Source organism: Lithobates pipiens, unplaced genomic scaffold (assembly GCF_037356315.1).
Source record: "Lithobates pipiens isolate NorthernLeopardFrog02 unplaced genomic scaffold, aLitPip1_a1.2 Scaffold_8, whole genome shotgun sequence".
Taxonomy (NCBI): Eukaryota; Metazoa; Chordata; class Amphibia; order Anura; family Ranidae; genus Lithobates; species Lithobates pipiens.
This window is the reverse complement of record NW_027507903.1, coordinates 139,501,119-139,513,982: the sequence shown is the minus strand read 5'-3', so window position 1 is coordinate 139,513,982 and position 12,864 is coordinate 139,501,119. Positions and strand designations below refer to the sequence as shown.

Sequence of the window (12,864 nt, the reverse complement as noted above, 5' to 3'; positions counted from 1 at the left end):
GTGCAATTGAATTCGGCGCAAATGTTTTGTTCTTTTATTTAATTATCTCTGTGTAGATAAGCTAAAAGAAGTTCTGACCATATTGGAGAAGTTGAACCGAACTTCAGCTTGGAAATGGCTTATTCATTATGGAGATTACAGGAAACTTAAGGAAGATAAAAGGTAACCTTATGTTTAACCCTTTTGCTCTTTGAACGGTATTTGCGTTTTTTGCACACTGGTTAAAATGCACATTTTAGGCCTTAGGATTGGCTAAAAACCACAGTCAGCCTATAGTTTCTGAAGGCAGTGACCCTGGAAAAACGTAGTGGGGGTGATTCCATTATTTAGTTCAAATCTTTCTCTGATTGTACAAGTTGGAGTTTGTGGTGTCACCAGCCTGCCTGTTTCTTGTAAAATCAGGGAACTCTTTGCATTGACTGAAAAATTGCAAAGTGTACTTAATGACGGCTGTGCTAAGAGGGCAACCTCCTGTTGTCATTAAGCAGCAGGAAAACGCCTCGGCACAGAACTGAGAAGTTAACAGTGCCAACTACGGTTATTCCCAGCTTCCGCAGGGATCCTACAGGTATGGATACAGGTTAAATTGGTGCAAGCTAGACCAATGTAACTATGCAAAAGCATCCATGCCTGGAGATCAGAATAAAATTTGGTTGCACCTGTGAAATGGCAGCAAACTTTGGTACACAATATTCTCCATAGGCAGCACTTCAAATTTACTTACAGATCATCAGTTAAATGATAGCCCTAGTATATTGCTGCCCCCCCTGGCGTGTGCAGTGATCTGGATTGTGTAACACAATCCCCATTTTCATACGTAGGTGCCCCTGACACTTGTATTTATGTTTATATGGGGAAGGGATCTTATGTGGTTGAGTATAACTTTCGTTTTTTTCCACTTTTAATGGCTGCTGGTATTTTGTGATTGTGCAACCTACCCAGACCACAGCAGCCAGTATAATGGACAATTGAAACGGAAAGGAAAAGTAATAGTCACTGCATTACTTTCAGCTGACGGTCTCCTTGTGAGGATTAATTGCAAGTGAAGTCCTAGCACTGGATTTCATTTTTCTTCTAGTCAATTGTTAAGGTAGCCATAAGAAAAAAAGATGTGAATGGTAATTCACCAATCAAAATATGTATGGTGTGAAAATATTCGTAAAAGACTTTAATAAAATGTATGCATTCAAACAGTCATTCAGTACATTTATGTGGTTAAACTATTCCATCCGAAAAGACTAGCGGTAGCTTAAAGAAACTAGATTTGTTAAATAAAAAGTGTTCCCTTTCAAAGCTCCCTTCATCCTTGGGGGGGGGGGGGGGGGGGTTGGGGGTCTCCAGAGGTGATGAAGATGTTACTTGCAGTGTTGTGACATGATGTCTGTCTGTTTACAGCTGGGCAGCAGGTTTTTATATATAATAAAAAAAATATATAATATATTATTATATATTATATATAATAAAAAAAAAATATATATTCCAAAGTATAGCAGAGACTTGTATTGACTGAACTTGTGTGTATTTTATTTCTCACAACAGGGCTGAGTCTGCTTCTCGAGTTAAGATTCCTTTGCTTAAGTCTTACCAGCAATCAAACATTGTTGAAATCCTGCCTTATCATCGGTGTGACTCCAGGTCTAAAGACCTCTCAAGTGATCTTGATTGTCTGTTGAGCCTCCAGAGCCAGCATATCCGTTCAAGACTTGCTGTCTTTTTGACAGGTATTATTGCTTGGCTTTACATGTTATATTTACCAAGCTTCTATTTTAAAATGTCAAAATTGGTTTAGTGAAATGCTAGATGCTACATCAGCGCGCAGTTTCTTCTAGGAAATCCAGAACTGAAGGATTTTCCCTACAATATACAAAGTGGCACAGCCTTTCTGTAAGGCCCCTTTGAATTTTGGTTTGGCAAAGCCTGAGTAGACCCTGGTAGCCTGCTCTTTTTTGCTGGTAATCCATAGCCCTGTGTTCTCAGAATACCATATCCTGAGTCTCTCCTCATAGAACTTCTGCAGGTTAATTATGCATGCATGTAATCCTTAATCCATCCATATTTCAGCCAACAGAAAAAGCATTACTCACCGTTACTTTTGCAAGTTCTTTTCTGTATGGCTTTGATGTGATTGTAACCGTATTAGTGCAATTGTGACAGAGAAAATTACTGTCCGTGATACTTTTTTTTATTTGCACTAACATACAATTTTTCAGGACAAGCTTTCTGGGTATGTCCCCTTCTTCAAGGTCCAAGCAATACTCCTTGGACCTTGAAGAAGGGAACCTTCCCCCGAAAGCTTGTCCTGAAAGATTGTATGTTAGTGCAAATAAAAAAAGTATCACGGACAGTACTCCATTTTCTCTGTATGGCTTTGGAAAGCATTTTGTATCTTTTTACCATGATAAATGATGTGGGCTTTCCAATCTTGGCTTGTTTGGAATGTTTTCTGGATATCACAGACAGACTTATGTACAGTAAGTACACAGATTGATTTCAACTACTGCCAGGAGTTATCGTTAACCACTTCAATACTGGACATTTTTACCCTCTTCCTGCCCAGGCCCATTTTCAGCTTTCAGCAGTGTCACACTTTGACAATTGCGCGGTCATACAACACTGTACCCAGACTAAATTTTTATCATTTTTTTTTCGCACAGATAGTTTTCTTTCTGTGGTATTTAATCACCACTAGTCTTTTTCAGTTTATTTAGCAAAAATTAAAAAAAAAAACTCAAACCTTTTGAAAAATAGTTTTTCTTCGTTATAACATTTTGCAAATAAATAATAATTTTTCATAAATGTTGGTTAAATGTATTCTGCATTTCTTTGGTGAAAATAACCCAAATCGGAGTTTATTACCGAGTCTGTAGGGAAGTTTTAGTCTGAAAACTATGGTGTATGAGGGAGAGAGAGATTTCATTTCTTCTCAAGTTATTTTTTGTCTCAATTATTTTGAAAATGAAAAAAATGAAAGAATATTTTTTTTTGTTTTTTAACATTCTGTCACCAGTGCAATACAGCATTGTCATAGTAGTGGTGTGGCAGTGATCAGGGACATTGACTGGTGACGGTATGAAAAAAAAAAATAAAAATATATATATATATATATATATATATATATATATATATATATATATATATATATATATATATATATATATATATATATATATATATATATATATATATATATATATATATATATATAGTGTTTGTATATAATCATCATTATTTTTTTTTTTACTCTTTTTTTTTTTTGTCATTTTCAAACACATTGCAACCAGGCCAATACAGTAACACTGTACTACTCTGGGGAAGAGATCAGGAATTATTATTTTTTTTACATTTTTTCTACATTACAATTGCTTATACCAATGAATTTTATTGGTATAAGCAACTATTTTTACTACTAGTAAAACTAGTTCATTCAGTGTCTTGTGATTAGCTTTGATTGGCCAAAGCTAATCACATGGTATAGATGGGCTGTGATTGGCCCTGTCTGAACCATGTGATCACTGTGACCAATCGCAGCTAGCGACACAATTGTATACAATGCAGGCATGAAAGGAAGCCACCCATTGTCATTACAATTGTCATTTTGATCTGCTGTGATTTTTCACAGCAATCGTATGGTACTGGCAGTGGGCTGGTACAGTGATCAGTCATCAGCTGTGTCTGATGGACATGGTCAGTGACAGTTTGAGGTGATGCATGGCCCAGTGGAAGGCTTGTTCTGGGGACGTCCTCCCAGAACAGCAGTTTTCCCGCCCGGCCATCATTGTACTATAGGCCAGGTGGGAAGGTGTTGAGCATCTTGATACTCACAATCTATAGATTACCATTCCTCGGCACAGTACCTCTTGCATGTGTGTGCGCCCTGTTACTGACAGCTGCCAGTCTATACTAACAGATAGGGAAAAAAATCTGCATAGTTTCTGATCATGTGATCAACTTGAAAGCCAATCACTTTTCACGTGAAAAACAAATCTGCCAGCTCCAGCCATCACTGTAAATCAATGTGTGTAAATACATATTCATTTAAGTGATAATTATACTTTTTAATCGAAAAATTTAATATTTCACCATGCAGTGAAAATTTTAATAGTCAACCAACACTGTTATGTGAATCACACATCATACGGGAAAAAAAATAATGAAGGAAAAAAGTGTGCAGCGCTCAAACACAGAATCGAACCACTCAAGTGAATACATGTCAAATTATGTACAACCAATTATAATCCAACTGTGTAGACATAAAAATAAATAGGAAATATGTGCAGTGATTGAATCCATTTTTGTTTTTTATTGTGATTCAACCAAAGTCCCAAACCAAGACCAGTTTGTCATATTTTTATATAAATCAAACACAACAAAGTCCCGACCCCATTCTTTCAGTAAATTGCAATGTTCTTCTTTCTTCTTCAAAAAAGGAAATCTCCACCTTCCAACAAGTGACCACCTCCACACCTGTGTAATAACTAAACGTTTACCCTCATTTATTTGTCTTAGTCTCTTAGTGTAAGCGTTTAGTTATTACACAGGAGTGGAGGTGGTCACTTGTTGGAAGGTTGAGGTTTCCTTTTAAGAGGACAATAAATGACCTGGATCCCATGGGATACGACACCATATGGTGTGGATTCCACAAGCATGGACCGGTTTAATTCCCTAAGTGTCCATATCATAGCCACAGATTTGTTTTGTCATTTTTTTTGATGCAGCCATTGTATGTGGCTATTAAGAAATGTCTTAGAATGTGTACTTGATTTGGACTGCTGACAGCATTAATTCAGCTTTGCCCTGTTCACTTGCAGTTATGCCAAGCACAGAAGATGAGGAGTTGGAGCAGAATGGAATTCTTGTGTATGATGTGGACACGTTCATCAGAAGAATTCAGAAAGTAGATGCACAGCTTCAGCCTTCTGTTTGGTGAGTATAGTTTAGATTACAAAAGTATGCTGTAACTACTGTATGTATCAGTTCTGGTAGGCTCTAAAAAGTGAGGGTTAAACTTTTGCAATGCATAGTAGCCCATTATGCTTTACCTTTGCAGGTAGACAAAGAGGAAGTAAACCCATCAGTGTTTACTTCCTCTTTAATCTCCAAACCGATGACAACAAAATTGAGTACACCCCTAAGTGAAAATGTCCAAATTGGGCCCAAAGTGTCAATATTTTGTGTGGCCACCATTATTTTCCAGCACTGCCTTAACCTTCTTTGGCATGGAGTTCAGAGTTTCACAGGTTGCCACTGGAATCCTCTTCCACTCCTCCATGACGACATCACGGAGCTGGTGGATGTTAGAGACCTTGCGCTCCTCCACCTTCCATTTGAGGATGCCCCAGAGATGCTCAATAGGGTTTAGATCTGGAGACATACTTGGCCACTCAATCACCTTTACCCTCAGCTTCTTTAGCAATGCAGTGGTCATCTTGGAGGTGTGCTTGGGGGGTTATGTTGGAATACTCCGAAGGGAGGGGATTATGCTCTGCTTGAGTATGTCACAGTACATGTTGGCATTCATGGTTCCCTCAATGAACGGTAGCTCCCTAGTGCAGGCAGCACTCATGCAGCCCCAGACCATGACACTCCCACCACCATGCTTGACTGTAGGCAAGACTCTTTGTACTCCTCATCTGATTGCCACCACACACGCTTGACACCATGAGAACCAAATACTTTTATCTTGATCTCCTCAGACCACAGGACATGGTTCCAGTAATCCATGTTCTTAGTCTGCTTGTGGGCTTTCTTATGCATCATCTTTAGAAGAAGCTTCCTTCTGGGATGACAGCCATGCAAATCAATTTGATGCGGTGTGTGGCATATGGTCTGAGCACTGACAGGCTCGCCCCCACCCCTTCAACCTCTTCAGCAACGCTGGCAGCACTCATGTCTATTTCCCAAAGACAAGCTCTGGATATGACGCTGAGCACAATTTCTTTGGTCGACCATGGCGAGGCCCGTTCTGAGTGGAACCTGTCCTGTTAAACCGCTGTATGGTCTTTGTTACTGTGCTGCAGCTCAGTTTCAGGATCTTGGAAATCTTCTTATAGCCTAGGCCATCTTTATGTAGAGCAATTATTTTTTTTTTTCAGATCCTCGGAACGTTCTTTGCCATGAAGTGTCATGTTGAACTTCAAGTGGCCAGTGTGAGAGAGCGATTGCACCAAATGTAACGCGCCTGCTCCCCATTCACACCTGAGACCTTGTAACACTAAGGCCGCGTACACACGCGCGGACTGTTTGCCCAACCTTGTTCGTCAAACAGTTTCGGCAAACAGTCCGCTCAAAATTTGCATGAGCGGACTTGCCCACACACGAGCGGACTGTTTCAGCGAACTGTTTGCCAAACAGTCCGCTCAACTTTTGAAATGAACGGACTCGCCCACGTAAGGCGGAGGGCGGCGACGGCGACAGCGGCGACAGAAGACCGGGCCACCGCCTGTAAAAGAGCTACAAGAAGGCGCGGTGGCCCGGCAGAAGAACCGAAGGCGGCGACAGAAGAACGGAAGGCAGCGGCGACAGAAGACCGGGCCACCGCCTGCAAAAGAGCTACAAGAAGGCGCGGTGGCCCGGCAGAAGAACCGAAGAGGGGGACAAGACCCCCGAAGTCGGGAGAAGAGGCCGGCGGCGGGGAGGAAGAAAGCCGGACTCCTCCGCTAGTAAAAGAGCTATACACAGATAGCGGAGGAGTCCGGCGAGAAGACCCCCGAAGACGGAAGACCCCCGGAGCTGTGCAATAAAATATTTTTTCCCTGTGTTGTGTTTTTTTTTTGTACTTTATTTCACAGGTGAATGGGTAGGGGTACATTGTACCCCATACTCATTCACATAGGGTGGGGGGCCGGTATCCGGGGGCCCCCTTCTTAAAGGGGGCTCCCGGATTCCGATAAGCCCCCCGCCCGCAGACCCCGACAACCAACGGCCAGGGTTGTCGGGAAGAGGCCCTTGTCCTCATCAACATGGGGACAAGGTGCTTTGGGGTGGGGGGGCCGCGCGGCCCCCCCTTCCCCAAGGCACCCCCCCATGTTGAGGGCACGCGGCCTGGTACGGCTCAGGAGGGGGGGCGCGCTCGCTCGCCCCCCTTTCCTGGCCGGCCGGGTAGCGTGCTCGGACAAGGGTCTGGTGTGGACTTTGGGGAACCCCCACGCCGATTTTTTTCGGCGTTGGGGTTCCCCTTTAAGCCCATTCCAGGCGGCGGAGCCCGCGACGTCTCCTTCGCGGGCCCCGCCTACCTGTACACGCGCTCGAAATGGGCGGACTTTCCGAGCGGGAACAGTTTGCTCATTTCGAAAGTAGCCTACACACGGGCGGACTGTTCGCTCAAACACAGTTTCAGCGGACAGTTTTTCGGAATTTCCGAAAGACTTTGTCCGTCCAACTGTCCGCTGAAACTGTCCGCTGAAAGCCCACACACGGGCGGACTGTCCGCCCAAACACTGTTCAGCGGACAAGGTTGGGCGAACAGTCCGCCCGTGTGTACGCGGCCTAACGAGTCGCATGACACCAGGGAGGGAAAATGGCTAATTGGGCCCAATTCTGACATTTTCACTTAGGGGTGTACTCACTTTTGTTGCCAGCGGTTTAGACACTAATGGCTGTGTGTTGAATTATTTTGTGGGGACAGCAAATTTACACCATTATACAAGCTGTACACTCACTATTTTACATTGTAGCAAAGTATCATTTCTTCAGTGTTGTCACCTGAAAAGGTATAATAAAATATTTACAAAAATGTGAGGGGTGTACTCACTTTTGAGAGATGAATATAGGTGTCTCTAGTTGCCTACGTTTTATTCATTAAAGTATTATAGCATTAAATGGACAGGTGGTCTATGTCCATCTGTGGTGCGTATTCCTGTCTACAAAGATGTGGGGGTTCCAGAGAGATGCTGTCTGTGACTATTCAAAGATAAATTAATGATCGTTGTTAACTGATTGGTGTAGACTTGCATTGTTGACGTTCATAAATCTTTCTAGAAACCTTTCCAAACATTAAAAAGGTGAATATTTGCAATTGGCCTCATACCCACGATGGTTTATATGCAGCAGGGTAGCTTACTATGCACTGCATCCCACATTAGTAAAGGAAGTATCAAATCTGATGAGAAGCACCCTTCCCTGTAAACACAGAAGGCTTTGATAAATACAGGAGAAAGAAAATAGGATTACGTTTTCATTATTTCATTATCGATCAAGGCCTATTGGTAGAAAGAGATGTACCATTACAGAGCCAAGCAATGCACTGCACAAAACCGAGAGTTTTTTATTTTTTTTTTATTTTTTTACACAGAACTGTGAAGCTTATTAGTGCTCCAGCAACATAAGTCACACCACTTCTGTTGTATTTCATTTGTATTGGTGCTTGGAGGAAAAGAGGGATGAGTGGAGGCACTTGAACTCCTTTTTTTTTTATACTTGCATATATAAGCAATTCAAATACAGCCAGAATTATAAATAGATAAAGGGACAATAGTAGTTTCAAGAGTACTACTTCCTTCCAGATAGTGTATGTAAAATAACAACAATGAGAGCCTGGATTAACACAGGGATGGCTCAATCCAAAAATCAATACACAATACCTATGGAATGATCTAGAGACATATATATATATATATATATATATATATATATATATTAATAGGTGTGCGCCTCCTATTGAATTGGGGTATGCGCCTCAAAGCTCAAAAACAGAAGCAGTGGCTAGTGGCATACACATGCCATGGCTGCAATGCTATTCATTGCAGTAATGGCAAAAATTATAGAAGCACATGTGATATTTGTTTTATTTTTTATAATTGTATTTGGTTTTTATTTTATTTTTTACATTTTTTTGTCTGACCTGTTAGGGGGGCTTTGGTGAAATATCAGGGGCCTAACAGACCCCCAATGTTTCACATTTAAGACTGAGAAATGGACGGAGGACATAAATGCATCAGTCCCTTTCCCTATGCCCTCAGCTGCACAGATGAATGAATACAAAGCGCTGACAGACTATTCATTCACAAACTGAAGCATAATAAACATAGTTAGGGGTTGGGGTCCCTGACAGGAAGGGGAAGGGTTGCAGATACTAGAACTGATCCCCCTGCAGCGCAGCCAGAGGCAGAGGAGGAGAAGCCAGCAGAGGATTGGTGTCTGCATTAAGGCAATACAGGCGATCCTCCTCAGCCCCGGAGGGCCAGTTTTATTGCCTTATCAGGGGCCCTGGCGCGCTGGGTGATAAGGATGTGCCCCGGCACACCCTTTGCGCATGCCTATGTATATATTATACAGGATTTATATAGCGTCAACAGCCTACTTGACGCTTTACAACAGGGCAGTTATAATACAATTCAATACATCAGGAATCTGAGGGCCCCGCTAGTTAGAGCTTACAATCTAACATATATTTTATAATATAAAAATGTTATTCAATTTTAGTACTTCATTTGTTTGCTTTTATATACATGTATTATTTTAATGCTGCTTTTACGTGACTCTCTTGCATATGCAGTTATAAAAGGGGTACTGGTATGTGCAGCACATGGGCCTATTATCACTAAGCATGAAATGAGTTAGTGGTGGATGTGTGGCAGTCATGTTAGGTGCTGCAATGAAAACCTAAGGAGCACTGAAATGTTTGATATTGGTACACAGTAGAGCTGCACGATTAATCGTCAAGAATCGTTATTGCGAGAGATATATATATATATATATATATATATATATATATATATATATGTTGCGCTCTTGACAAAGCGTTTTGATTTTCCCTGTCTTTGATATGCAGAGACTTTTCTCAGCAGTCAGTCTGGGAAGTCTGCCAAGTTTTAAATCATTCTATCAGTGGAATGTTAAGTCTAAACATTGTATCAATTTGTCTTTTACATCAAAGGAATAGACTTCTGTATGTAAATTAGGAGCTTAAACACTAAACCTTTTTCTGACCGTTGTTTTCAAGTTAAAATTATTATATATTTTTTTTTGGTAGACATTACTTGGAACCCCCAAACATATAGATATATATAGATAGATAGCTATATATATATATATATATATATATATATATAATCTATCTCTAGCTATCTATGTGTGTATCTATCATTATATATTTTAGTAGAGACCATAGAGAATAAGATGGTGGTTGTTGCAATATATTATGTTGCACAGTATTTGCGCAGCAGTCTTTTAAATACAATTTTTTTGGGAAAAATTACTTTAATGAATTACCAAAAAAAAAAAGCAAGCAAAAAAATTGATTCTCATTTTGGCCAGAATCGTGCAGCTCTAGTACACAGATTGGAAATATCCTTCCATGTAACTATAGCCAGAAATAAGTAGCTGGCTTGATGCACTTGGTTTGTATTGCTAATTGCACAAAATAGTGTATAATCACTAACTCATTGATACAATACATGAAATGTATGCTTGCTGATTCAGTTTAACTTCTTATTTTTCAGGTCGTGAAGCATTGGGGAATTATTGAGAATACACATAGGAATACAATATTTTTATCAGTATAATTTTTGTACATAAATATAGAAGCAAAGAAAACAGAAATGCACTTGATCATCTGCTTTAGTGGAAAGAGGAAAATGTTTGAGACGGAGTCCGCTCCTAGGACCTGTGCAGTAAAACCTGCTTATTTTATGTGTGGATGTTTTTTTCTTCGCACTTTTCATTAGTCCGATGTATAAAAGTGTTTGAAAGAAACACTGCTGCCAATAACATTCCAGCTGTCACTTTCCATAGGAAGGGAACACTGCGGCTGGTTAGTATGGTACGCAAATCACCTTTTAGACTTTTTCATGGTTGACATTTTCTGTTTCCTGACACTGAGAATCTGGCACTTTGTTCTCATTTTCTTCTGTTTCAAACCCATACAATAATCTTCTTGTAGTGTACAAAATCCATCTTGCCCACTGCTGAAAATCAGCAATATATATATATAATTTTTTTTTTTTTTTTTAACCATTTTTTTTTTAATATGTAAATTTAAGTGTTTAGCGGAATCCTGATAGCAGACTCTTTTGCAGGAAGCTATTTATACAGTTAAAATATTTCTTTATGTACATCACAATTTAAATATCTATATTTTTGTTTTTTGTATGTTCTGTAAATTATTATATGCACAACAGTAAGCTATTCTGGCTTAAAGCTAATATCAAACAGTATATGTTATTATAAATCGAACCTTGTACTATAATATGTATTGGTATATTTATCCCAAGCCTATTTTTTTTTTTTTTTTTTGGTTTCTTACAAGTGTCCATGTTGCAGTGCGTTTAGATAGATGTTGTAAATAAGTACACAGGGAAGGATTATTTCTGATACTTTTTTCTATAAAACCTGTACAGTGAATGCATTAGAATTACTTTACTGACCTGTTTGGAAGAACCTTTGTAAACAATTTTATAAATAAAGCGTGCTGAGATAAATGTTGCAAGGCGAAGCTTACGCATTCATTAAAATTTTAGAGTGTTTTAAACAGATGAACTGTGCGTCATTCTATTTACACTCCATCCTCCTGAACTGAAATGTTCCTAAAGGGCTAAAGAGGAGACGGAACATTTGGAATGGGGGAGGGTGTAAGTGAGGCTGGTTTATCACTTATTTTTGTGTTGGATTCTTATTATCTGCTTTAAAAAGCAGCAGAGAGAAGCATTTGCAGCTGGAGATCCACCTGATGTGTCCCATGGTCATAATGCTCATTCAACATCTAGATTTCTCTTATATTCGCCGACTGACACAGCTTCTTCTTTAGACCATTGAGTTGTTATGCCACCTTCAGGAGAAGACTAGGCATTACATGTTAACATGTGATAATAAAACGGGAACTTTCTAGTTCCGCCCAAGGGGCAGTCCCTTAGGTAACAACCCCTCAACATGCTACTGCAGCCTCGGTTTAATTTTGCCTAGTGAAGGAGAAGGACCTAGGAACCCTGACGGGCCCATCGGTCCATCTTTTTTTCTGCAGAAGCTTGGCTTTTTTTGCAAGATGATAGATCATGTGATCTGCTATCAACAGCTGGCTGGGTGACAGGCTGGATACCCTTATCCTTGTAGTCTCCCCAGCCTGGCCATCGAGCGTGTGCAGACCAAACCTCCACGCTGGGTCAGCCACAACGAAATCTCGGCTCTAGAGGTGGTCGGTGAGCTTTTATGCTCCGGAGCACACATATGACCGGGCTACTCATTTCTGCGTCAGTGTGCCGAGGCCAGCAGCCACCCTGTACCGATCAGAGAGTGGGTCTGTAAGGGAATGTCTCCCAGCTCTTCAGGACAGGTAAATACAGCTCTCCCTGCCTCGGTGGGGCTGAGCAGCTGGGCATTCCCTGGGAGGTCGATTCAGGGGTCCCTTACCTCCCTCTCTTCTCGCCCTATCTTCCCCCCCCCCCCCCCCCCCCCCGTGGGGGATGCTGCAGTGTGTGTGTGTGTGTGTCTGTACAGGGGCTCTCCGGGGGGGGCTCACCTGTGGGGCTGCTCTGGCTGTCTGTGTCCTGAGTCCTGTTTCTCATGTCCCTGGAGGTGCCTGTGTCCCTTGCAGCGTTGATCACCACCATTTGTTCAGCTCTGTCCCTGATGGTTTCAGCATCATCGGCCATCTTAGGTGTGGGCAAGGGAAAGCATGCTCTCCTCTGCTTCGGCGGCCATTTTCCCTGTGATTCGTCTTTATACTGGACGCCGGCAGCCCTTTTCTAGAAGCCTGAACACGTTTTTCAGCTTTCTCTAGCGGCAGCATGTGTCCCTATGCTCTGACGGACATTTTTCCAGTGTTTTATGTTCTTATACTGGATGCTGGGCAGCCATTTCCTTTGAGCCTGAGCACTTTGCAGAGCGGTTTCAGCACCATTAGCAGCTTCCACTGACACAGAGCGGATCCCT

At 41.2% G+C, this 12,864-nt stretch overlaps 1 protein-coding gene across 8 annotated transcripts in view; it reads left to right on the top strand.

Moving 5' to 3' along the window:
* The window catches only part of TASOR2 (transcription activation suppressor family member 2), a 112,395-nt gene extending 100,924 nt beyond the window's left edge, over nucleotides 1-11,471 (top strand). For all 8 annotated transcript variants that reach the window (XM_077471894.1, XM_077471892.1, XM_077471893.1 and 5 more), the window contains 4 exons: nucleotides 57-162; nucleotides 1,540-1,721; nucleotides 4,809-4,923; nucleotides 10,440-11,471. In XM_077471894.1, the coding sequence (XP_077328020.1) occupies nucleotides 57-162; nucleotides 1,540-1,721; nucleotides 4,809-4,923; nucleotides 10,440-10,446 (410 nt within the window). In that variant the 3' untranslated portion in view covers nucleotides 10,447-11,471. The remainder of the gene's footprint in view (nucleotides 1-56; nucleotides 163-1,539; nucleotides 1,722-4,808; nucleotides 4,924-10,439) is intronic.
* Nucleotides 11,472-12,864: the final 1,393 nt, after the last annotated feature.